The 27,063-nt window shown below is 39.0% G+C and overlaps 1 protein-coding gene across 3 annotated transcripts; it reads left to right on the plus strand.

Annotated features, from left to right (window-relative positions):
- On the plus strand, window positions 1-25,457 carry ppm1bb (protein phosphatase, Mg2+/Mn2+ dependent, 1Bb). 3 transcript variants are annotated; one of them, XM_017702967.2, is made up of 6 exons: window positions 1-391; window positions 15,361-16,206; window positions 18,019-18,136; window positions 18,440-18,551; window positions 20,057-20,114; window positions 20,873-22,971. In XM_017702967.2, the coding sequence occupies exons 2-6, from the start codon at window positions 15,376-15,378 to the stop codon at window positions 21,176-21,178; spliced, it is 1,425 nt and encodes a 474-aa protein (XP_017558456.1). In that variant the 5' UTR covers window positions 1-391; window positions 15,361-15,375; the 3' UTR covers window positions 21,179-22,971. The 3 variants fall into 3 exon arrangements, with proteins under 3 accessions (XP_017558456.1, XP_017558504.1, XP_017558470.1); XM_017703015.2 differs by lacking the exon at window positions 20,873-22,971 and adding an exon at window positions 23,964-25,457 and having other exon boundaries at window positions 2-391; XM_017702981.2 differs by lacking the exon at window positions 1-391 and adding an exon at window positions 14,540-14,765.
- Window positions 25,458-27,063: the final 1,606 nt, after the last annotated feature.

Raw genomic sequence — 27,063 nt, forward strand, 5'->3', positions numbered from 1 at the left:
CAGGACGAAGCAGCCCTCCCCTTCATCAAGACTCTGACCCGAAGAAGATCTTGGCCTGTTTGTAGGAGAAAGATATTTTTTGTAGGATCTGGTGGATCGTTTCTTTTAAACCATGATCATATGTTGATACTAGGTTGTCGGTAGTTTATTGATTAGGTGGTGGAATTGTTCTAGGGAACAAAATTGGCCTTAAAATGCCCAAGAATTTACGCTATCAAAGCAGCGAAACACCGAAAACGGAATTATCGGCGCTCATGTGAAGTCATATTTGTCTGTTTTTGTTTTCGTTGAAGAGGGGAGTCCGTTCGAAGGAAAAGACGGTTTGAAATTATACCGAGATTAGAAACAGAAGTTGAGACGGAACACCAGTATTCGTGGTATATCTTAAAAGGTAAGTCGTTAGCTTGTTGGCTAACGCTAGCTGTGTGTCTGTGACTCATTAGCTCGGTGGTTAGCTAGAAGGCTAGCTTGGTTTCTGTCATTTCGTTTAGTTAGCCAGCGTTAGCTAACATGGCCTCAGTTTTACTGCGGCGGAGGGCTCAGGCTACCTGGCTAAACTGGCCAAACAGGTTAGCCTGCTAGTATAGCTAATGAGCTAATACGTACATATACGTCCATACACACACACAATTACACACGTGTGTGTGTGTGTGTGTGTGTGTGTGTGTATATATGTATGTATATATATATATATATATATACATACACGCACGCACACCCACACGAAAGCTAATGGTGTGTGGTCTAGCTAACGTTAGCTAGGCTATGCTAGCTAGACGAGGTGAGTTTCTTACATGTTGTATAACGACGAACGAGGACAGAACCGTTTGATGATAAAGTTGTTTAACAGCAGCTTAATTCCTTTGTGTGTCGCTTCGTTGTGTAGCTTAGCTAAATAGCTTACTAGGTAAAATGAACACTCGCTTATTTTGGCTGAAGGTTTCATGTTTTTGTCACCCTGTAGCCTTAAACGCAATCAACAAACAACCCCGCGTCACTTATAATCCACTTTAGTCAGGCTCAATAATATACTGCCATTTGTCATCTAATCCGCCGTGCGGTGATTTAAAACTACTTATATAGTGTTTGGGTCAGAACTTATTTTTTTGTCCTTGTTCACTTTTAAACGACGGTTTCGTCCTTGTATTTAATCTACATTGTCACGGCTCACATCTGCCCTTGCTGGCGTGCTGACTCGAGCTCCGTGTTTGGTTATTATTGCATTGCTTTGCACTGCGGTGTTTGCGGTTTTTGACCAGAGCTTCTCGAAAACGTCGCATTGATGCTAAAAGTGTGGAAGTCTAAAGCTTGCCCGCCAAGACAGGCTTTTGGGGCCTGCAAGCAGATACTCTACCCACCCTGTCATAAGCAACTGGGGAGCGTTGGTCTCACGTTTTATACAAGTAGCCTTTTGTTTGTGCTTTGTTTGCGTGGACACACGTCAAGGAGGTTTTTAAGTTTGTCACACGTTGCACAAGTCGGGTGCTGTCCAGTATTGTTAAAATTCAAATGTATGCTGTTATCTTAAATGTATGTGATTGTGTGTGAACAGAGTTCGTTAGTGACCTTTGTCTCCAGATTTTCTGTTTGCCGAGTTGTTTGTCTTATCTTGAGAATGAAGTGGGCCAACAGTTTAGTAGGCCATAGTTTTGCCCAATAACTTGAATTGAAGTTGAGATTAAATGAGTAATTTTTATCTGCTTTGATCATTTGTAATACAGGCAAAATTTTCAGTAAGCTGAACATGTCAAGTTCTATAATGATCCTTTCTCATAATTATGTGGTTTTGTAACAATATTCAGATTTTGAAGCAGTTCTTAAAAGGTAAACAGCAACTGAAAGTCCTGCAGGTTGGTCGATTTACAAAGTTATAAAGGTAACAGCACATTAAATGGCTGTGAAATGTTAAATAAAGTTCAAAGACCTACTGCACCTTTACTTTGGTGTGTTAAGTAATTGAGGCATGTTGTCTTAGACCATGACAGTAAATGTATGGAGACATTGGTTTACTGGAGGTCTTTCTGTGGCTAAATAGTTGCCCAGCCTGTTGATCACTTTACATAAGTAAAGATGTTTTTCCTCATGCAGACAAATGGTGTTGTTGGTCTAAATGTTATTTTCCTGTCCCTACTGTCTATTGAATGTCTTTGTAAAAGCTATTTAAAAAAATGTATAAAGGGTTGATGGGTGTAATCATACAGTAAAGCGTTCAGTGGCTTTCCAGTCTCATAATGACCTTTTTCATGTGAGTGTCTTTGTCCCCCAAAGCATTGATTTCTAAAATGATCGTGTTAGATGTACTGATGCCTCTAAGACCACTGTGTTAATATGTGGTCTGAGATACTTAAAAGACTAATCCAGATTTTGAATATTGTAAGAAAGATTAAAAGGTAAATTAATAATTTGTAAGTGTATTAAAGATTTTATCTTGTTCAGTGGTTTAAAGAAGCAGCAGGGTGGATGAGTCCATATGCCTAGTGTAAGTCTCACTGTCATCATCATGTCACTGAAACTTTGACCCATGTTGCAGTGTTACTACTCTGGATAGTGCTGACAGTGCAGGCTATATGCAGCTGATGCTGCCTGGTAATGGTTGAGGGCTTCTGAAGTATCAGCAGTGTAAGTGAGAAACACAGAGGTTTAGTGATATGCATGTCTATGTGTTGTGGGAAATCTAGACGAAGGTGCAAATTTTGTGCTCTGGCATTGTTTAATGATCACTTTGATCCATATCAGAGAACCCTTTGTTTAATTGACTGGCCTGTAGGCTTAAAAATGATATGTAAGGGTTGCTCACTTTTGTAAATCTCAGAGGCCTTACCATTGCTTTTTTTTAAGCCACAGTCACAGTAGAAATTTGTAGTTTATCTTGTGAAATAGGTGTGACACCAAGATTACACTGGAAGCTAGGAAATGAAAATAATCCTCCATTTTGTTGCATTTAGCAAACTAGCTAATTTGATAGCAACCATAAAAAAGCCACATAATTAAATGCAGGCAAGAGCATATGGAACTGAATGCGGACATGGAAAATGCATACAATTTACAGTTGTATTGAATGAGGTCAAGATCCATCTCTGACTACCTTCAAATTTGGTTTGAGTAATATGTTTGTCATCCAGTCACAGTGCGTAGGTGTGTTTATACCTTTCTTATCAGGGAGTCACATGAAAACCGAATGTGACACCCTCAGCAAAAACGCATGTTGATACAACATGAAACAGGCAGGTAAACTCTGCATTTAGCAAACTGACTAACTAGCCTACCATACAGAATAAAAAAACAAAAAGATAAAAAAATAAAGATACTGTTTGATATAGCATACAAACTGACTAAGTTTTATTGTGCTTTTTATGTGTTAATTTGTAGCAATTGAGGAAGAAATGTGTAAAGGGTAATATGTAAAGTAAAAAAAAAAAAAAAAAACCTTCTAAAATTAGCACTGATGTCATGTTAGGTTTTCATTGTTGTATGATGTTCTGCTCCTTCAGAGGTAAGTAGTACTTTTGATCGACAAGGCAAATTTGCTTGTCTAAGTTCACCAAAATTCTGTGACGTGGCAGGAGTGTTTGAAACGAAATTGCAATTTCAAAATTTTACTGATGACAACCGTTATGACTAATGAAAAACAAAAGTGATACTTGTGAAATTTCAGAAGTCACATGTTTGGCACTTAACAACTCATTCTTTGTTGTATTGCTGTAATATTGTTCTAAATATTGACACATTGTTTTTCTTACATATTAGTGTGTGATTCTAAAATCGCTTCTGTTTTTCTTTCTTCTCACTCTGTTATCATGATGGCAGGTTTTAGATGAGAAGCATCTCACGTATATCACTTGCATACTTTCACATTTTGCTGACTCATATGTAGCTTCTATGGGAGGGGTCTGGCCACCTCTTCACAAATAGAAATTGTTCATTTAACTTCTGCCTGCTGTTAGAATGTCATTGTATGCTATGGTAAATCCAAAAAAGCAAAGCATAGCCCTTAGTGTTGTGTATATAATGACGTAAGACTATGATGAATATATAAATGTGTTTTTACTGTCACTAGGGACTGTTAACTTATCCATCACCAGGCCTGTGCCATGGTAACTGTCCCTAGTTATGGTAAAAATGCATTTACTGCTGGTTTTGAAAAGGAAAAAAAAAAAATTCCTTTTCTTTTCTTTATACAGTCCAAAACAAGACTATTCTACATGTGAAAGTAACTGAACTTTTAAGCGTTTGTTGAGTGAAGTGATGTCGTGCATTTAATACCACCTTTATTATAAAGCATCCAAATTGGATATGCCTGTTAAAAAAGCCAGGTGCTGTACATTTCAGGGCTTTGTTAGACCACAGTGCCAGGTTTTCAGACATTGCCTAATTTCTCATACGTCACGCAAAATGGCTGAAGAATAAAGGACAATCAGAGAAGGCAGCCTCAAACTAATGCGGCTACAAACTCTGGTGTGGTAAGGTCTGTGTGACATTCGCAGTTCTGTTTTTTTCTTACTAGATTAATGATAGTTTCGTGGCCAAGTCAAAGATGACCTTATACTGCAACCTTAATGTTTATTGAACAGTGCTATTATTTTATTTTATTTAACAAAGATTAGGCAACAGCTCACTCGCTATCACTGTGCTTGCTCCTGTGTGCGGCTCAGTGTAAGGGACCATTGTCAAAACACTGAGCAAAAAGGTCGAGGAAAAATCACAGGGTTACCTGAATAAGGGGAGTCCATTACTGCCACATGGCCATAATCGAATATGTGTATAGTAATCAGCTTGCTAGCTGTACGTGTGTGTATGTGGACAAAAGTATTGTGGCACAGCTATGAATCATTGAATTCTGGTGTTTTGTATATTTCCATTGGCACAGGTGTATAAAATCCAACTGTTACAGCTGCAGAGTGGGTACCAACTCCATATTAAGGCCTATGAATTTAGAATGGGATGTCATAAAACCTCCTGTAGTTGCAATGTGTGTGGCCCAATACTTTTGTCCATACAGTGTTTATATCTATGTATAGATGTGCTTGTTCTGCACCCCAGCCTCTGGTTTCTGGTACAGGTTCTCCCTGTACACTATTACGTTTCCTTTGCACTCAGGGTTTCCTTAGGAGTTAAGTTACAAGTACTTTCCAGCAAGAAGGACATGCTCTATCCTGTAATCACATGTGGAAAGCTCTAAGAATGCCATCTTCATCAAAGTTAGTTAAGGTTGTTGTTGGTTAGCTGATCCAGTTGGTTAGATCCAGAAGACTTTTAAGCAGTAGACATTTATATATGTATATACTATATGAGCAAAGAAAGCTTCTGTGCAATTCCATCACAAGAGTCATGTGCTTGCAGTGACATCATGTAGGATGAGTTTGCAGAGGGTGAGGGCTGTTGGCTGCAGTGTTAAATACTCAATTTTAAATATTATCATGGTGTGATTTGTTGTAGCCATGGGATGCTGGCAGTCTTCCCTAGCTGTTTAGGTCAGAGCTGTCAGGTAGAACCAGAAACATAAGGTGGCTAAAGAGCCTCAGCATGTCATTATTTAAGAGTAAGAAGCTAAAGTTCAGAAAGTTATAGAACCTGTAAATTTTAATTGGATTGAGTGTTATAGCTAGGAATATGCATATCTGTGGCAGCCCACGCACACGTTTCCCTGCTACTTAGACATGGAGAGTTGGTGTACATGTCCAGTTCCTCTGTTAGACTCAGAAGTGTACTGTATGTGGTCTTGAATCTAATAATGATTTACATTTAGTGTAAGTAGAGGTGGCACAATCCCACTTTTTCTTTTCTGATACTGGCACTTTGTTGGTTGATACCAATTCTTTATTTTTTTCTTTAAAAACGTCTAAGCTTTAGAATGTAGTGTTTCACTTAAAATAGAAAAATCTAAAAACGCTATCATGCTCAAACTACTCAAATTTTACTATACCACAGGAAGAAATAAACAGCTAACAGTATATCACAATGTGTGTGTGTGTGTGTGTGCAATTTCATGTTGCATTTGTTGCAGGATTGGATCAAGCTCATTCTTTTTTGTCCATCTGATATCCCATTCGACAGTTTATGTTTATATCACCTGATGTCAATGCCCATCGATATCAGTGTCATCTCTGTAAGAGTAAAGTATGCGGAGCAAAATAATACTCGCAAAGTTTGCACACAGCCAAAACCACCTTTACAAGCTTGCATACTGTCTGAGGTTTTGTTTGGTCATGTTTGGTCAATGTTAATCTATGCAGTTTTTCCAGTTGCCATGTGTGAAGCTTCTGTGCAAAATCTGTGCTTGTTCATTTTCTTCTTGGTTATGTCATATTGTTCATTGAAGCCAGCGTGTTGTCTCTGTAAGAAGTGTACCGAGGCCCTAAGTGATAGTGCTACTTTGTGAAGCATGTTTGAGAGCCAGGGGGAAAGTAGAGGAGTTCAGAATGTAAAGATCTTGACTACAATATTTATGCCTTGTAATATTAAGAATTATATGCTTCAGTGTTTTGGTGCTTTGCTGTGTCCTCCTAATGAAATGGTGCATGTGGGTCAAAACCAGATTGTGTGGTGTACAGTCCCAGTGTTTTGTTTTTTTTTTTTTTTAATCTGTGCATCTATATCTTTGTTTTCATCACAGTCATCTAAACAATGCTGTGAAATCAGAAACACCTAATTCTCACTGGTGACGCATTGCTAGGATGGGGCAGAATTTGTTGAAAGAGAATGGGTGCATTAAAAATTGCGTGAGCTGTAACATATGTGCTACATAGAAGTAATGCATACAAAATGTGAGGTTGTGTGCTTTATGGGTTTGACTGAGTGATTGAGTGTTGGCCAGCATGACTCAAGTTTAACTCTTGCTTTTACTTCCCCACATACGATTATTCTAGTTGCCTTGGGGGGCTAGTAAATAACATTTGAAGGGGTGATGGGTTGTTTGAAAAGTTTCGGTTGGAGATTTCTTATGTAGAGGCCTGATGTTATTTTAAAATGGTCTCACATACAGCAAAATGTAATTGCACTAAAAACAGTGTTTGCCTCTAACCTTACTCTGTACTTTGTAGCATCTGACAAGTGGATTAACTAAAGACACTGATGTTACAGTACCAGAATGTTGGTAGTTTGTTTATTGTTTGTGGTTGTTTGATATTACAACAAAAACATAATAAGCAGACAAAAATAATAACAGCAGTAATAGTAATGAAAAACAATGGAATGTAGCCTGCAATAAACAAAAGTAAACTGCAACAGCTGCCTTCATTATTGACATGATTTCAGTAAAATTATTCTAGTTTAAGGGATATATCTACTGCACTAACAGTGAAGGCTTAATACTGTGAAAAGAAAATTGAGATTTTAGTAGTCAGCTCAGTTATAGCGAAAGGTGGAATGCAAAAACCTTAAGTGATTTTGTAACTATATTGTTGTATGCCAGTAACTTCAAACAAATACAAAACACTGCAACTAATTACTGTAACTACAGTAATTACATAAAACACTTGGCAATCTGTGTATTTCTAGCTAGCACTATTTGTTAGTAATCAGACTGAGTTTAAAGTAACCAGTTTGGGGCTCCTTCAGTTGCACATTTGGTGAGTTTTGGCTAATTGTTTTTCTCTCGTACAGTCATGCAAGTTAATACAAATGTTTCTAAAATGTTTGGAAAATGCATCAGCGATTAAAATTGCGCTTATATAAATAAACTACCTGTGCTTTTGAGTGTTTTCAGTTGGCTGTTTCCTGCCCCAGCAAACCTGATCCTGCTTTAATAAGTTGTTTGGTGGGGGGCTAAATTGCATGTGTTGAGAATAGAATGCAAGAAACTGTGCAAGGCAGCAAGGCCTCATGATTCAAGTTATGAACTTCTCCATTAGAGAGATTTCTAGTCACAAAGATGTTAACAGGACACTGCTCTGTACGGTTTCAGCAAAGAGTACTTAATCTCTAATTATTGCGATCCCTAAGAAAGAAACATGTTATTAGGGGTGATTGTGCACAATTCCCTAGGTTTTTCTACTTCTTAATTGTCCTGTGTTTGCCAAACTCTGAGCTATATTGTTGTTGTTGTTGCTGCTGAAAGGACGTTTCTATGTAGAAGCTTTTTGAAAAGGGGTTCTGTATAAGCAAAAGGTTCCTCTATTATTAGAAGCTTGACATCATAACAATAAAAGATGCTTTTTTGTGTTAAGAACCCTCTTGAAAAGTGGTAGATAGAGCTGACCGAGAAGTATATAGGCCAAATATAGTAATTTATCAAATAATAGTATGTTGCCCTTTGTTGGCTTTGCCAAGGATTGTTAAAATTTCTTTCTAAGAAGTGTCTCATGGACCTAACTTAGAACTCGCTCATGTTGAGCGGACTGAAGATTTTTTTCACTGGGTGCTGCCATCGCCTCTTACATGTGTCATGGGAGGAGATCATGTTTTTTCTAATTGTAGCATGCATGTTGGTAAAGGCAGATTCAAAGTAAGTGAACAGTCTTAATCAGGGATATAAGATAGTCAGAGTTAGGATGTATAAACATTGGCAGACTGGTCATTTGTTATATCGGAGCCATGTTCACAAACGTTTCCATACCATGTAACTCACTGCCACATGGTCATAATAAAATTTCCTTGAATTTTCTTGATGTAGCAGGAGCCTTTCTCCTACTATTCATTAACACAGTTCTATCCATGGTGTTTCCTAGTTTTGACTTTTGGAGTAGATGGCTTCCATTTTGATGCTTGGTACAAAACGACTCGTACGTACTTGGCTACTTGTCTACATTGTGTGCCTGTGGCAGAATTGCGCTAGATGGGATACTAAGAAGATGGAAATGACCACAGTAATTGTCATTCTGACAGCTTGAAGTGTTTCAAAAAGACTTGCTGTTTATATGAAAGCTAGCAGTACATGCTGTTTTTTTTCTTTTGTTGCTATCAAAGCACATATATAATGTATATGTGCGCGCTGAAAATCACAAGTTTGTTAAACCACAGCAAGCCAGCTTTTAAAGCTTTTAACGTCTTGTGTTCAGTGTGGTGGCCATAAGGCATAAGTCATAAGGTTGTTTCATAGCTTGTGCTCCAGCAAGCATATTTTGACAATGTGTTGGATACTTGATATTAATTTCAACAATGCAAATTTATGAACAAATCTGCTCATTTGGTGTTTTATTAACAGAGCAGCATTTGAAGATGATCTTCAACTTATTTGGACATATTGCTATTCAAAGTTTTTAATTGACTTTAATGCGACCTGGTAACCTGAAATTAATGTGAAGTGAATGTGTAAGTTAGCAGGGCTTATTGGTTTGTCTGCAGTGTGCTGACACTCATGCCCACAATGTTTTGTAAGCCTAATTACTTGGAGTTCCTTTTTTCATTGATGCAGTCTTTCTTGGCTTAATTTGTCCTAGGGAGGTCAGTGTTTCAGGTTTCACTCTGTGGTCTGGACAGGAATGTCATCGACAACAGTTTCGGGGGCGAGAGGTTTGAGAGTTTGTGGTTTCGACCATGATAGGTGGGGGTGAGAGGTGTGTGTAAGTGAAGTGAGAACTGTGTGTTTGTGGTGAGTGTGGAAGTAGAATCCTAGTGCTTGTCTGCAAGCACTAAAGAGAGGCATTCAGTGATGCATGTGAGTGTAAAAGGTAGGCTGTGGCTCCGAGAGCCCTGTTTACTCAGCTGAGTAGGACTGGACAGATATAGCCTCTCTCCATAAAGGGCCTTGTTGCTGATCTTTTGTTTTGATGCCTAGGTGATGCAACATGTCCTGTGTTAGCTGCGTGAGTGCTCTGGTACAGTGACTGATTATCCGTAGAGCTGTAAAAAATGATGTTTGGTAATGAAATAATTGTTTCAATTTGGCAAATGATCTTTTAAATGTGTTGCATATTTTAATTATTTTATAAAATATATTTTTAACCAACTAACTTTTTTATTTCTATGAATGTATAGAGTGACTAAATTGTAATGAAGGTGCTTCAGTTAAAATAGCTTCCTTTTAAAGCTTAGTCATTCTTAAAGAGAAAATGTAGAATGGATACTGTTATCAGAAAAGAATCTATAGTTGAGGTGTCTTTAGACAGATCTTAGTGACATCTTAAACTGAGTTTGGGACATATAGCACACTCCTTGAATTCACTGATTTCTGCTATATAGCCTACTGCTGAGCTTGGTAGCTTTAAAACTTTAAGCTTGTTGATTAATGCAGTTGATTTCAGTCATTAGTGAGGTGCATTCATCAGAAGAGATACCAATACTCACACTAAGGTCCCACCGACTGTTGCCTTTATGGCTCAATGGATCCTTTTTTTCCCCCTTCATCTTCCTGTCTCTGAGCCTTCTTCCTGCTTTGCCAAAACACCTTGGATTTGATGTGAAGGTTATAGTGCTTTACATTTAATTTAAAAGTGCAGTGTGAAAAGACGTCATGATGAACAATAAACTATAAGTGTAAGTGATACTGATAGCGTTTTTCTTGTTTATCAGCAGTTCTTAAAGTTCTTAAAAGCGGGACTGGAGTTTTACATCAGTGATTTGAACATAAAGCTCAACCTGGAAAGCATAAAGCAATGCATGGTGTGCATGTATCCCCTTGTAATTGTGATATTAATGATGAACTGATTTCAGACAAACCTGGTAATAATGAACCAGGGGTATTATTATAATGAATGGGGGGGGACCTGGAGTTGTAAGTGACTGGCTTGTCACCACCTCAATCTGTCAGCTGAACGGAAGGACAAAGAATTAACTTTCTTTCATAGTATTGTGTGGAGGTTGTCCCTTGTCCCAGTAAGACTTAGTGTTTGTAGTTGGGTCACTGAATGAAGCTAAGTCCCCTGTTTAGTGCTTAGCACTTGGAGTTGCTTGGCAACGCCACAGTGTTTACTTTATTTTTAGAATAGAGCACCGGCTTACTAGCCAGCCAGATTAAGGAAAATAGGGGTGTAAGTCACAAATGTACTTTATCAGGATCGGGGCTATGGTTCATAAGGTTTATTTTGTCCTTCCTTACTAGGGCTGAAAGATTGAATCATATATCAAAATTGCAGTTAAACACAGTGCATCTTTGAAATTGCCAGGGCTGCAATTTTAGGTTATAGCCTGCATTATCAAAAATGTTGTCTTGAGTTTTAAGTGGGGAAATTTAACACAGAACTTGTGAACTGCCTGTAGAGGAGCTCTGTCAGAGGTAACCAAATCTCCATGTGTTGTGACTTCACAACCACAGCTTACTGGCAGTCTCACATGCTACTCTCAGGGGTCAGTGTTCAAGCCAGAAAAGGTGGCTGTTTTTGGTCCTCTTAGCCAGAAAAAACAGGCCTGAGCATAAATGTATTGAAAATGATTGGTTTGTCAAAGTCACAGAATTATTCAAAAAAATTGCAATTAGACATTTTCCCTAAATCATTTAGCCCTATTCCTAACCATATTCATGTAAACAATGGGATGGACATCAAACCAAGTCTAGCCATTTTAAGTTGCAACATCTAGGCCAGTTTCATTATGCTAACATCCTATGACTGCTCATGTTAATGGTATTCAAGCCTTGTGTAAAGTTTGCTTTTGGAGACCAGCTGTGGAGCTGATAGCCCCTTTTAAAGTTGGTTTGTATTTGATGATATCTTTCCCCTCTTATAACTAAAATGCTGATCACAAACCTGGCTCCCTGATGGAATTTTCTTGTTGTGCAGGTGCTCCTTGTCATTTATTTTGGACTAGTCGTGTATTTCTGTCTCTTTCAAAAAATTGGATCGCTGGAAAGATGTAGCCATCTATCTGAAGGGAATGAGCTGTGCTTAAAAGACTAACTGCTAGCTGTTTTAAACCAGTTGTTCACTGAGAGATACATTTTTAATGTTTTATTATATCTATATTTTTTTCTCTGTTTTAAATGAGAAATTGTTATTAGTAAATCACAAATTTGTAAATCTGCTTTCTGACTGGTGGTATTATCCTTATTTATTTATTTATTAATTATTGTTGTTATTGTTAGTGACTTTTTAAAAAAGAAAATTGCATGCTGATCTTTTATATAACTGACTATTTTGGTATCAGTATGGATGCAAGGAATGTTTAGTATAATGTCATAAATCTGATAATTACATTTTTGAAAACTGTAGTACTTGAGTACCTACTTTTTTTTTTTCTTTCTTTCTTTCATTCATTTTTTTAAACAAGGCAGACAGGAAACAAACTTTTATCAAGCTAAATGCCAGCTATACATTGGTAGTTGGCAGTGTGCCCCATGCAAAAGCAGTGGTTTTTGGTGATAATGAGCAGTGTTTTTTGAATGCTACGTGCAATCCAAATAAGTTTCCCACTGCTCTGTTGCATGTATAGAGCATTCTCATACTTCTGTGTTTGTTAATGCGGAAGCATAAATAATAGCATGAAATGGCTTAGTCACATTGTAAACAAAGGCTGATAAGATCCTGAATCATTGCTTTCTTAAAAGAACCAGTAGTTCAACCAGAGAGGCTTGTCTGAATGTATAAATATCGATTCACTGTTATACATACCATCCTGGAAATTGTCATCAAGGTTTCAAGGTTCAAAACCTTGAGAAAAGACCCATAAACACAATAGCTTGCTGAGTAGTTCAAAGTATAAGTACAATCCTGTGTCTCTTTGTTAGTTGTGCTGTTCAGGGCTAATGTTGCTAATTTTTACATGGGTTAGATGAGAAGAGTTAAACTTGGTGGACCTTTTCTCCTTCAGAATGAAGCTCAATGCTAGTTTCTTTTATCTATTTAGGGATTTGTGATGTGGTGTATACAACTATCCGCTCTTTCTCTGATTTGCAAAACTTGTCACAACTCGATTGTTTGCAGTTCAGATGCATATATTTTGTGGAATTGGCTCCGCTGTCTGAACACAGCTGCTTTGGCAATGAATATGTAAAATTCACAAATGTGCTTTAAAATGCATTATTTACAATGGGATACATGGCAGAGAAAGTTCAGGTGTTTTCAACATTTGCTTGATGTGCTTGGGCCGACTCAAGCTAACCTTTTGTCCGTGTTGGCAGGAACTAACAGACATGCCAGTTACTTTCCCATTTGATGTGGTGGTGGTTGTCTTCAACACCCACCCGTATTTATGCTCTTTAACATAGATGTTCCTGTTCTAACTAACCTAAAACAGCCATTTCTTCTCTTTTAAAAGAAAAAAAAAATCTGAACCACTTGCAATGTGATGTGGCAGTGCCACAATATATTTTGTCAGCATATCCTTGTACAATATTTATACCTTTTTTTATTTTCACTGTCAAAATTTGGAAATATGTACCATCTCCATTGCACAGAAGTGAACATCACACTTAGCCCTGCTAAACAGCATGGGTTTCCAGGGTGACTGCAAAGAGTGCATTGCCATACTGGACCCTTACTAGAGCCACAATGTATGCCCTTCACACCAAGTTAGATGATCTCAGTGAAACACTGGTTAACCCATGCATGCCATTATCCTCAGTTCATCCTGGTAGATGGAGTGAAGCCATACTGAGCACAAAGTAGCTAGCCATGGATGTGCTTTTAACACAGGCATTGGGTGTAGGTTTACTATAAGACTTTCTCAGCCATTTTGGTCCCAGATTTAATCCTCTAAATTGCTACAAAGTGTGGATTCATCAAGTTTAATTTTCAAATTTTTGGCCAAACAGGTCTCATGGATAGTTTCACTTTTTCCTATCAGGTCACTCACTGCCTGCACTGATGGACTAGGGATAGTTGTGAGTAAATCACAAAACAAAACTAGAAATATTTTCATAGACATGTCATGAAATTCTTCCTTATGAATAAAGTGATATGAGCTTGGACATGGCAAAAAAAAGTCATAAAAGGTTGTGGAAAGGTTTTAACTTCCTTGTATGAATGGGTTTAGAGGGGTGTGCCATCTTCCTCTGACCAGCTGCAGCATTTTGTAACCTAAGCCAGGCTTGTAGGTGGTTATAAATAGTGTGGTGCTCGGAGTGGGTGGGGTGTTCAAGCAGACAGCCTGGCAGACCAAGCCATGACTATGCCGAACAACCACTACCTCGACCCCCACTACATCGACCATGTGCTCTAGCACTCAGTAACCTTTTTTGGGCACATGCCTGCCATGCCTGTTGTTTGTGAAGCACAGAGCAGCAGCATGGGCTGGGTAGAGACATTGCCCCTGTGTAATTCTCACCCTGCATTTGGGGGCTACGGACGTGGGTGATGGATATTTGGTATGAACCAGGATCTCATGTATGCTGGAGCTTCCACTGGAACTGGGTCCTGCTGACTGTGATTCTCTTACTGGAACAACAGTGCAGACTAGCTTGTGCATATAGTGAAGCATCTAGAGAGTCAGGTGGGATGGGCTGGTGGCATATTAACCTATCCTGTGACCCCTCTAATTAGATCAGTTGAGAACTTTGCTGACTCTGTCGAGGCATGGGGTGTTGAGCATTTCTAACGCACAGTCCAGTTTGTTTAATGGTTTATTTAGAGTTGGAAATACATTTTAGTGGTTATTTGTGGAGGCATGTAATGGACTTGGGCTTGAGGTTTGCTCAAAGCAGCTTAAAGCTGCTCCAGTCTTTGAATACTGAGTATGGTAGGGGAAGTAAACTTGTGAAGGGAAGAAATAGCTGGACTTATTTGGTAGTCAGGTATAATAACAATTTGTGAGCAATGTAGAAATAATAATAATAATAAGCCATGATACTATAATTGTTTGTGTGTTGTGTATGTTAGTGAGACTCTAAAACTCTCCATAACTTCCTGGGAATTTTTGCCACCAATTGTGATTCTGCTACAGCTGAGCCATTGATGGTAAATTATACATGATCGTTGGCCTTGTTAACTCATAGGTGTAATTATTTTTAATTAGAAATGTTAACATTTTATAAACTCAAGTATGGCTATAAATATGCATGCTTTATTTTTGTTGCTATTACAGTGATACCCTGGCTTATGTTGAAGTGGAAGTTTTGGTCGTTAATAAATAAATAAATAAATCAATAAATCAATAAATAAATAAATAAATCAATAAATAAATAAATGAATCAATAAATAAATTTTTTAATGTAGTGAAGATCACACACAAAGCAAATAAAGTGTTTATGAAATTGTTCAGAATTCGTTAGAAATGATTTTGCACATTTAAGCCATGTTTTTGGTTTTGATTCTCAGTGGCTGAGGAAACATACTGTATAGATATAAGCTGTTCTGCAGGGCAGCTTACGTACTAACTGTAGCCTGTCATTGGCGTTGATTACAAGACACCTGATAAATCATGGCTACCAAATTCTGTTCTTTGAAATGGAGTTCATGTTATGAAAAAAAAAATATTTAAACTATAAATATAATTTAAATATATTAAAGTTTGTTTTAAATCTGTATTTGTCTCTCTCTCTCGCACGCACAGACGGTGTCCTGAGACATGGGGGCGTTTCTGGACAAACCGAAGACAGAGAAGCACAATGCCCACGGTGCAGGTAACGGCCTGCGCTTTGGCCTCAGCAGCATGCAGGGCTGGCGGGTGGAGATGGAGGATGCACACACAGCTGTGGTAGGCCTTCCCCATGGTCTGGATGACTGGTCCTTTTTTGCTGTGTACGATGGCCATGCTGGATCCCGTGTGGCCAACTACTGCTCTAAACACCTGCTAGAGCACATCATCACCAGCAGTGAGGACTTTAGGCCCGGTCCTGATTCTGTGGAGGGTGTGAAAAGTGGGATCCGTTCAGGCTTCTTGAAGATTGATGAGTACATGCGCAACTTCTCAGACCTGCGGAATGGCATGGACCGCAGTGGTTCCACAGCAGTAGGTGTGTTGCTGTCACCCGAACACCTCTATTTCATCAACTGCGGAGACTCGCGGGCAGTGCTGTCCCGGGCTGGACAGGTGCGCTTCTCCACGCAGGACCACAAGCCCTGTAACCCACGTGAGAAGGAGCGTATCCAGAATGCTGGAGGCTCTGTAATGATCCAGCGGGTTAATGGCTCTCTTGCTGTGTCACGGGCCCTGGGAGACTATGACTACAAGTGTGTAGATGGAAAGGGACCCACAGAGCAGCTGGTGTCACCTGAGCCAGAGGTTTTTGAAATCCCAAGAGTTCCAGAGGAAGATGAATTTGTGGTGCTGGCCTGTGATGGCATCTGGGACGTTATGAGCAACGAGGAGCTGTGTGAGTTTGTGCGCTCACGTTTGGAGGTGTGGGATGACCTAGAGAAAGTCTGCAACTCAGTGGTGGATACATGTCTACACAAGGTAAAAGTAATTCAGGGTGGATTATTTTTATTATTATTTTTTTTTTGCATTTATAGCTTTCATGCTGGTATTTTTGTTTACAGCTTTCATACTTATTTTTGTATTTTGCCACTTAAGCAGCATTCCTGATAGCCTTTAGTAACAACCGTCAAGATTTGATGTCTGTAGTCAGCTCTATAGCTTTTTGTCTACACCTTTAAAAATATGAATTTTGAATTGCATGACATTGTGTGGAGTATTTTTGCATCCTTGTAGTACATTTGAGCCCAGAAATATTTGGACAGTGACACAAGTTTTGGTATTTTAGCTGTTTACCAAAACCTATTCAAGATACAGTTGTATAATCGGCACGGTGGCGTGGTGGTTAGCGCTGTCGCCTCACAGCAAGGAGGGCCTGGGTTCGATTCCCTGGCCGGGCGACCGGGGTCCTCTCTGTGTGGAGTTTGCATGTTCTCCCCGTGTCTGCGTGGGTTTCCTCCGGGTTCTCCGGTTTCCTCCCACAGTCCAAAAGACATGCAGTTAGGCCATTTGTGTAAAATGATCAAATTGTAAGTCGCTCTGGATAAGAGTGTCAGCCAAATGCCGGTAATAATCAACTTGATCGTAAAGTTCAGACTCTCTGCTTTAATTTGAGGGCATTCACATCCCAATTGGAGGAAGGGTTTAGGAATTACGTCTCTTTAATATGTAGCTGCCTCTTTTTAAAGGGTCCAGAGGTAATTGGACAGTTATCTCAAAAGCTATTTCATGGGCTATTCCCTCATTAATCCATCAGTTACATAAATTAGACAAGTAAAAGGTCTGGAGTTGATTCCAGGTGTGGCATTTGCATTAGGAAGCTGTTGCTGTGAACCCACAACATGCGGTCAATGGAGTTCTCAATGGAAGTGTACCAGACCATCATTAGGCTGAAAAAAAGAAGAAATCCATCAGAGAGATAGCAGAAATGTTAGGAGTGGCCAAATCAACAGTTTGGTACATTCTGGTACATTGGGGGAAAAAAGGAGTGCACTGGTGAGCTCGGGAACTCAAAAGGGCATGGACATCCACAGAAGACAACAGTGGTGGATGATTGCAGAATTTCTTTCCATGGTAAAGAAAAACCCTTCACAACATCCACCCAAGCTAAGAAAACTCTCCAGGAAGTATCAGTATCTAAGTCTACCATAAAGAGAAGACTTCATGAGAGCAAATACAGAGCGTTCACCATGAGGTGCAAACCATTAATCAGCCTCAAAAATAGAAAGGCCAGATTAGACTTTGCCTTTGTAAAGTTAATTTGTCCAATTACTTTTGAGCCCTTGCAATTCCTAAACATTTCATAGGACATATTTGTGCAACCCTTTGAATTAAACCTAAGTCTACACTTCAATTGTGTCTCAGTTGTTTCATTTGAAATCCAATGTGGCATGCAGAACCCAAATCATGAAGATTGTGTCACTGTCCAAATATTTCTGTGCATAACTGTAGATCCTTAGAGAACCATCACTGTTTAGAAAATCACTACTTTTAAGTAACCATTTGAAGGCTACTAAAACAACCGTTAGTTTGTGTACATGTTTTCTTATCATGTTTTAAGTATCCCCCCCATTCTCAAAGGTTCTTTTAAGTTCATGTTCTGGTTAGTTAGTGTCTCAGTACAAGTAGATACCACAAAAAGATGTCAGTGTTTCCATTGATTGGATTAAAATATTGGCAAATGGAAGAGAGAGCAGATTTATGAAAGTTTACGATAGCAGTCATATTAAGTGCAACACTGAACAGATTATTTATTTATTTTGTTTAAAGCATATCTTCTCTTTTTCTATTCAGGGCAGTCGTGACAACATGAGTGTTGTGCTGGTGTGTTTCCCAAATGCACCCAAAGTATCAGAGGAAGCAGTGAAGAAAGAGGCAGAGCTTGACAAGTTCTTAGAGTCCCGTGTTGAGGGTAAGAGAATGTCCTACGATCACACATTACAAGTGATTATTTTGTTTATAAAGCTCATGGATGCCATCAGTATCTATTCTACTTTGTTGTCCAAATATTGGTGTCATCAGAAAGGAAACAGTGATGTGTACTAACATTTGTTGTCCACTATGTAAAGATGTTATCAATTGCCGTGTCTTCAAGGATGTAGAGATTAATCAAAGCTTGCATCCAGATGTGCTTCATTTTAGGGAGTGTCAAATATTTAATTAAGATGGTCCGTTTACAGTTCTTGTTGTATGTCTTGTTTTTCTGAACTTGCAGAGATCATGGAGAAGTCAGGGGAGGAAGGTATCCCAGACCTGGCCTATGTTATGCGTACCCTCTCTGCTGAGAATATCTCAAATTTACCACCAGGAGGTGGTCTTGTTAGCAAGTATGAAAACTCACTCTCAGTATTTCATTTCTCTGAGTTGTCCACTTTGATATGAGGCATACTTATATCAATTGTGTCCAGACTAAGAAAATTGTCTTAAATGTTAACTTTTCAAAATTAATTTGGTCAGGGAATGGTCGGCTAGCTCTATTTTTACATGCGAAGCACCTAGTGGACCTGGCTTGTAATTCACTCACTCAATCACATACTCACTTTTAACAAGATTGTGCACAAGATACTGCCACTCTAGATAGAATTCCTGATGGGCGGCTAAGAGGGTGAGAAAGAGAGAAATACATGGTCATTTCTAATGTAGTCCTATATAAAATGACTAGAGACAAACAGTACGTGCCGAGCGAATACTGGAGTACATGTATCCGTACGCTCCAGTATATATGCTGCGGTCCATGGTTTATCATGCAAAAGCTGCTGCCCCCAGAACAAAGCATATTGATGATAGCTGGCAAAGTTAAATCATGAAGGCTGACTAGAGAAAGATGGAGAAGAAACATCTAAAAACATAAGGGGGAGGAGAGCATGATGAAAAAACTGAACTTAAACAAAGAAATGAAAAGTTCATTATTTTTTATTTTTTTTAATATCAGAGCGAGGAACCGCATGGCTGAAGTGCAGGTGTGGTAAGGTAGCCATTGTACACTGAGGCTAAAGAAGGCTAATTTTAATTTAAATTAATTTAAAATTAATTTAATGTGTTTACATTCATATATGGTAGAGAGGAACAGTGTTTACTGTTCAAATGTATGCGTCAACTCTGATAGCAGGCTTAATCCAGTGTGGATGGTGGGAAGGTCACTGTGGTTGTAGTGGACTGGTCTAGACAAAGATTCAGGGTGCTAAATTTAGTTCCCAGTCCAGCCCTGCTTTATAGGTTATATCAAGGCCATTTACAGAACTTCACTCAGATTTCTCCAGGAGCTTTTCTGCGTGCACATGCTTAAGAATTTTTTTCCACATCAAGTTTCAAAATACAGGGGCATATTAGAATGTGATCCACTATACATTGCATGTAGGCCTAGCCAGTTCATTTAATTACATTAGTTCATTAATTGTTTCTACACTCATTTTCCATTTTATCAGCTCCACTTACTGTAAAGGTGCACTTTACTTCCCCAGTTGCTGTAGTCCATCTGTACACTTTATCTCCCTTTCACCCTATTCTTCAATGGTCAGGATCACCACAGAGAAGGAATTATTTGAGGGGTGGATCATTGTCAGCACTGACGTGGTAGTGTTGGTGTCTGTTTCAGTGGTAAATTATGTCATCCTTGGCGTATCCCAGCAATGTCTATAATCAGCATTTACCTGATTTGCAGCACTTAACAGTGACCTAATATAGACCTTCTGGAGTCTTTATTTGTTGTTTATTTGTTTTTATTGTATGTGAGTATATTTGAATGTGGAATTACATGCTGGTGCTTCACATCATTGACTGTCCTTATTCTGTGTTCCTGTGTTCATTCAGTGTCTTATTTCTTAACTCTCAGGCGCAGTGTAATCGAGGCTGTGTACAACAGGCTTAACCCACATAGAGAAGAAGATGGGGTGAGTTGCCATTTAAATTATTCTTATTAAATATTAATGCTGAAAGAACACTAGGAGATTATAGTACACACCCTTGCCTGTAAGCTATTCAGACTTGGTCACATACTAATGCAGAGATTGCAAGGTCAGATATCATTAGTAAGGCATGTTAATGGGTTTTAATTCATTACAGCCTGTCGTGTGTTTTTCTTGTGCAGTATAAGGTCTGGGGCAGTACTTGAGTAGGTGATATAAGGAACCTGATGAGCACATGTTCCCTTTAAGCCAGTATAGGAACCTGAATTCAGTATGTATTAGTATGTGTTGAATTTATAAAAATGGGAGATTTGATCTCTTGTCTTGTTTGTCTTGCTTGAAAATATTCTGTATTTGTCCATGACGAGAGGTGCTGCACAAATACATTTGTTCAAGTTTCAGTCAGATACTTGGATTAATCTTGGAACACAAAAGAACGTGCATTGCCTGCAGTATGTCTTTTTTTTTTTCCCTTTTTTTTTTTTTTTTGTTGTTAAGCAGATGCCTGCACATGTTGTGTTTACTCAGGTGCTTACTCTCACTCTGTTTCTCACACTCACACATTCATCAGCTGTCAGCTTCTCTGATTTGGGGCAGCCCTCTCTGTCCCGGCACCCTTTTCTGAGTCTTTCTTAATGATGAGCCAGGATGAGGGCAATGTGAGGTCTTGGGCAGGCGGCCTGTGCTAATCAGGTCCAGTTTCTTAAGCTGCTCTGTCCACTGACACTGGCGTCTTGCACCAGGACGACCAAGGAGGTGCGGCCGCTGCCAGTGAGGAAGAAGAAAGCAGCGCTGCTGCCCATCTGCTGGAGGCGCTGCGCCAGTTCCGCCTTAGCCACCGGGGCGAGTATCGCCACGTGCTGGAGCAAGCACTGTCCACCTACCGGCTGTCCTGTGAGCCAGGCGGTGCCTCGCGACCGAACCCTGAGGAGGATCCTCCCTCGCCCCCACCTTCCCCTGCCACTGAGCCCCTCAACTCTGAGGAGGGAGCCGACGAGGCAGCTACGCCACCACCACTTGATGAGCTCTCTGATCCCCCTGTTGCATGATCCTTGATGTCCAATCCAGTAACCTCCAAACCCCTCTCTTATCCTGCTCACCAACTTTCTTCTCTTCTCCCTGGCTCAGAGCACTAGTTCGCTCCCCAGTTGTCTTGTGGCACTGCTCCCTCCCAACCCAGTGAACAGTTTCGGTGCAGGTTTTTGGTTAATTGTTTTAGTAAGTATATGTAAGTATTGGTAAATGAGAACAAGTTACTTTGATGCTGGCCTAGATCTGGTCTTAATTAAACCACAAAAGGGTCAAACTCTTTGAAACAAATTTAACTCAGCTTATTCTCATAGCTTAAAACCTGCTCTGTAACTGTAAATGATGTCATCTTTGGCGTATCCCAGCACTGTCTGTAATCAGCACTTATGAGTTGCAGCACTTAACATTGACCTGATCTAGACCTTATGGAGTCTTTATTTGGTTATATATCAGAGCATATTTGAATGTAGAATTTCAGTGGTGACATGGAGTAGCTTGGTACATGTGGATGCTTGGTACATGTGGCTGCTTCTGATAAGGGTGCAGAAATGTCCCAACCACTTTTGAGGGTGGTATTCCAGTATTTACCCCATGTAAATAGATAATGTGTAAAAAGGGAATTACATTGTTAATGGAACAGACAATCTGGGGCTTGCCAGGGAAATCACTGAATACTTGCTTTTGTGCATACTAGCACATGCTGCTTGCCATGCAGTGCATGTGAACTTTGCGTTTTGGATTGTCTTTTGATTGGTTTTAGGGTGTGTGTGTCATGTTTAGCACTTTTGTAGTGCTGAAAATGTGTGTGAGAGACATGAAGGCAGAAATATGAGACGCCTGTCGATACTATCTAAGACTATTTCTCTTAACAGTATCTCTGATTGAATTAATGGATACAAATCTGTATTTCTGTATAATAAACCGATCATAGACTGTATATGATAAATATGTATAAACTGTACAATTTAAGTCTCATGTTTGCTGTCTCCTTTTTGAGTGTTCTGGGGTGAGTGGGGGGGTACTAGGCAATTGCCACTAAAAAGCACAAAAATGTCAATGCAACAGCACTTAAATACTAAATAACATTAAATTAAAGTCTTGTCATTTCCCTATTTACTCACATGTGGCCATTTCTTCCTACAGCCCCCCCACACACCTTTTTGTCATATTCCTGTGCTCAGGTTCACTTATGGAAGGTTGTTTAAATCTGTATAAATCTTTCATCCCCATTCTCAGGTTAGCTGACAGACCACTGGTACATGATAGCTTGTAGTTGTCTGTATTTTGCAAAGTTTGCACAGAAACACTTATCAGCCTGTGAATTGGATAGTTTCTAATCCTTTCCACACTGGTTAAGTGTCATGCCCAAAGATACTGATGCTTATGTGTGTTTTTTTTTTTTTTTTTTTTTTTTTTTTTTTTTTTTCTCTTAATCCCTCTTCAGTTACCCCATGTTAAAAGGAATGTGAAAATAATTTGTGCTTTATACAGACTTGATTTGATCTTGCATTAATTAGATAAAGCGTTCTGTATTGCTTCTAAACTATGAGCATAACTGCATATGTAAAGATATTAAAAATTTAATTAAAATTGTGTTTATTGCCCTACTGATTTTTGGGAAGACTATGGGATCGGTATTGTTTAGAGTTTGATTTTCTTTGTTCTAGTAATCATTTCTTCTTGAGTATTCAGTAGTCAGTACCGTTATTTTCCGGGTTTGGGTTGGGGCCTTGACAAGACTTTATATCCTGAACAGTGTGTTGGATTTTGCTTTTTTGTGTTGTTTTGACCAAATAAATCTTATTGAACAGTTCATCTGTTGTGTATGCTGTTGCTTGTCATTACTGTATAATTTAATTTGGCCTGCTTCATCAACTAAAACATTTCCATTTGTCAGATGGCAAAAGCTCACAGACAGGCTCTCATAATATTGTATGTAGTCAGTTCATCGTCATTTTGATGGGTATGTCGCCTGCTAATGCAAAAGAAGTGTATAAACATCTGCCACTGTCAACAACACTTAAATGTGTGGCTTTGCACTGATATGTGTACATCTAATAGATTTTGCTGTGTAATCTCTTCGGGTAAGTATAGGTAAGGTCTATGTTGGACAGTTTTGTGCTTTTTATTCTCAGTTACAATATAAGTGGAACATAAGAACTTGCTTTTATCCTGCCTTACTGCAGTGGCATAGTGGTTACCCATTGCCTTTACAAATCCTTTATTGTTAAGACTAAACTGTTTGGTATTATATGGTATAACCATAATGATATCACTGCTGTTAAACTTTGTTTCTGCCTCTAAAGTTGTAGCAGGCTCTGCATTTCCTTGTGTGGTACTAGTTTGTGTTGAAAGTATGCTCCTCCAGTTTTTTCCTTTGTCCCCTCATTTTTAGTTATTTTTAAGTCCTCTATGAGATTTGTGGTTTTCATCCTCATCGGTGGTCTGTGGAGCACCTAAGGTTAATAAAAGGCTGCCTTTATAAGTCATTTGCTTCTTTTGTTCCCAGAATCATCACTACTTTTACATATATACCCATTGTGTAATTTCTCCTTTGAATCAGATAAATGTTTTTTATATATATATATATATATATATATATATTATATATATTTTTTTATATTTATTTATTTATTTATTTATTTATTTATTTATTTATTTATTTATTTATTATATGGATGTTGGGCATGCTTTGCCTCTCTCTGCAGTCTCCTTGGTTCTCACTAGTCTTTCTCCTCCTTTTTTTCTTTTGCCCCCTTAGATTGCTCATTTCTATCCCTCTCTTGTTTTTTCTCCCTGTCATAGAATGGAGGTGACCTAGATGACCCATGGTAACCAGAGACACTGAAGCCTACAGTCTCCATCTGAGAATGTCTGCAGTTCACACAGAAGAAAATCCTTACTAACACTTTTTGGTTTTGATTCTGAGAAATTCATAGGAGATGTTAAGAGTCTGGAAAGTAAACACAATGCAACATACACCTCTTTTGAAGATGAGGAATCTACAGAAATTGCAAGATTTTTAGAACTGCATCATTTGTTTGGTATAGAGAGAAATAATTTTCAACCCCCCCCCCCCCCATTTCCCCTCTCCACTAACTGAGAGCGATGACGAGACTGAACATTTGTTTCCCCTCCGCACTATAAGTTACCTGAGAGTGATGATAAGAATGTTTGAGGATTTTTGGCATGTTGCTGAGCTGTAGGAGAGGACCCTGGACTTTGCAGATGGACAGATGGCCAGTGTGTGCTCTGATGGGGAGAGCGGAAATGTTTGGACTTCTGTTCTAGCAGGGTGCTCTAGCATGTGGAGCTTACCTTGCACCTCCTCACCTGTATCTCAGATGTGGCTCTCATCCCCTGTCCAAGCATGTGCAGCTTCCCAGAGACATGGCTGATAGGTGTTGCCTATCGGTGTTTGCCATGTTCAGCTCTACCTGCCACCGAACACCACAACTCTACTGAAATCCTGCATTTACACTCTTCTCAATCTCTCACGTTCCTTGTCCTGCTGCTTGTGAATTCTTATGTATCCTTTTTTTAAGTTCTGTTTGGGGTTATGCTTACTGTTTCAGATACTTCTTTTTGGTGCTTGCTGTAAAACAAACAAGAAAAAAATAGAGCACTCATTAGAACAAGAGGAAAATAGGACATGTTCACCTAGCAGTTTGAGATGAAAGAGAACTGCTGTAGGGAATGTCACTATGGTGAGCTTTGGGGTTTTGGAGGCTGACCTCCACTTCCTGAGGCATTCACTACAGCACAGAGATTCTAGATCCAGTTCTTGAGGACTCAACCAAGTTCTCATTTTCTTCTGTTGGAAACTGAGATACTAATGTTCTGCTGACTTAAATAACTCAAGCAAATTATTGTTATTATTATTATTATTATTATTATTATTTTTAGTTATTTTTGGGAATAGAATAAGATTGGGGAACGGTTGGAGATCCTGAAGAACTGGGTTAAAAATGTCTCCTTTAAAGCCTCTGCATCCTTTATCTATCTTTGCTCCTCCTCCTTCTTTCTTTTTTCGCTCTTTTTCCTAGCTCTCCTCACTGTGGTTTTTCCATCAACTTGCCTTCTGCTCTTTTGTTTTTCCTCTAACAAAAGTATAACATATAAAACAAATATTTTAACTTAATTTTTTTTTACTTTTAAAGGACTTTAAAAGAAATCATTCAAAGCTTTTTTTTCTTAAATTAAAGCTTTTTTAATGATCATATGGTGTAATTGGTGGTGTTTTGCAGTCAATTTTGATTACAGAAAGCATGACTTTAAATAAATATTTGAGAAAGTAAAGGTTGTTAGAGTATTTCTAAAGCAAAACTGCAGAAATATGTATATACATATATATGTCCTGATCTGTCAGCAAAGACATGAAAGAGTGGGGGAGTACACTCTGTTTCCCTTTTGTTTGATAGGTACTTGAATTCTTTTTTTTTTTAAATCTCCCCCTCTTCACTCACCCTTGAGGGGAAGTATTTATAGTAGTTGATTTCAAATTTTTAACTGTGCCTGTGAGAATCAGTGGAAGATCCATTGCAGTAAAGATATGCTTACAGGACAGCTAGCTGTGGATGAATGTAACCCTTGTTTACACACTCATTCATACAGTTTATACATACATATGTAAGTACATGTTTGTATATATTCAAGCGCTGAATGAGGATGTGTTTCTCACACCCTCATGTCTGTTTCTTTGTTTTTCCACATTCTCATATTCATGCTGTATAGACAAAACTGTCATATTACTTCAGATGTGCTCATTTACACACATACTTTTAACTCCCATCTTTCCCACCCCCACTCCCCCTTTAATCTGCAGGAACACTTATTGCTATTGGAGGCCAAACATCCCCAGGGTCCTTTTTTTCCTGCTTCATTGACCACCTGATCTGGTGTGTAGCTTTAAAATGAGTGTTAATTGAATTTAATGAGATAATTGTTTTATGTATGTATATATATTTTTGCAGTTTCTTTTCCCGCTGGTACACACACAAACTTGTAGCCATATGCTGGAAAGCTTAATTTTATGATGGATAGGAGTTAAATTTACTAAATGATTTCCAATTGAAATGTTAAAGATATATATTTTGTGCTGTGGGTGCCAAGGAACAAGCACCCACTCTTTTGTATATCTACAATTATTGATGAATAGAATGATTATTGTGACAGATTTTATTTATTCAGAATATTTGGCTTTATGGATGTGCTGTGTGAGAGGGAGGAGGGAGCTGGAAGGGAGACTGCTGAATCAATCTGTTTTTGAGAATTTTGATGGAGGGCTCTCTGTCTTTCTGTATTTCTCTTGCGCTCTCTCTCTCTCTCTCTCTCTCTCTCTCTCTCTCTCTCTCTCTCTCTCTCTCTCTCTCTCTCTCTCTCTCTCTCTCTCTCTCTCTCTCTGTTCTCTCTCTCTCTCTCTCTGTGTTCTCTCTCTCTCTCTGTTCTCTCTCTCTGTTCTCTCTCTCTCTCTCTGTTCTCTCTCTCTGTTCTCTCTCTCTCTCTCTCTCTCTCTCTCTCTCTCTCTCTCTCTCTCTCTCTCTCTCTCTCTCTCTCTCTCTCTCTCTCTCTCTCTCTCTCTCTCTCTCTCTCTGTTCTCTCTCTCTCTCTCTGTTCTCTCTCTCTCTCTGTCTCTCTCTCTCTCTCTCTGTTCTCTCTCTCTCTCTCTCTGTTCTCTCTCTCTCTCTCTCTGTTCTCTCTCTCTCTCTCTGTTCTCTCTCTCTCTCTCTGTTCTCTGTTCTCTCTCTCTCTCTCTCTGTTCTCTCTCTCTCTCTCTGTTCTCTCTCTCTCTCTCTCTGTTCTCTCTCTCTCTCTCTCTCTCTGTTCTCTCTCTCTCTCTCTCTCTCTCTCTCTCTCTCTCTCTCTCTCTCTCTCTCTCTCTCTCTCTCTCTCTCTCTCTCTGTGT

Source organism: Pygocentrus nattereri, chromosome 13 (genome assembly GCF_015220715.1).
Source record: "Pygocentrus nattereri isolate fPygNat1 chromosome 13, fPygNat1.pri, whole genome shotgun sequence".
NCBI classification, from domain to species: domain Eukaryota; kingdom Metazoa; phylum Chordata; class Actinopteri; order Characiformes; family Serrasalmidae; genus Pygocentrus; species Pygocentrus nattereri.

Excerpts from the sequence above, each read along its gene's own strand:
- ppm1bb (XM_017702967.2), top strand. The coding sequence starts at position 15,376 with ATGGGGGCGTTTCTGGACAAACCGAAGACAGAGAAGCACAATGCCCAC. Across the intron at positions 16,207-18,018 it reads TGGATACATGTCTACACAAG|GGCAGTCGTGACAACATGAG; the intron begins GTAAAAGTAATT and ends TTTTCTATTCAG. Across the intron at positions 20,115-20,872 it reads CACATAGAGAAGAAGATGGG|GACGACCAAGGAGGTGCGGC; the intron begins GTGAGTTGCCAT and ends GTCTTGCACCAG.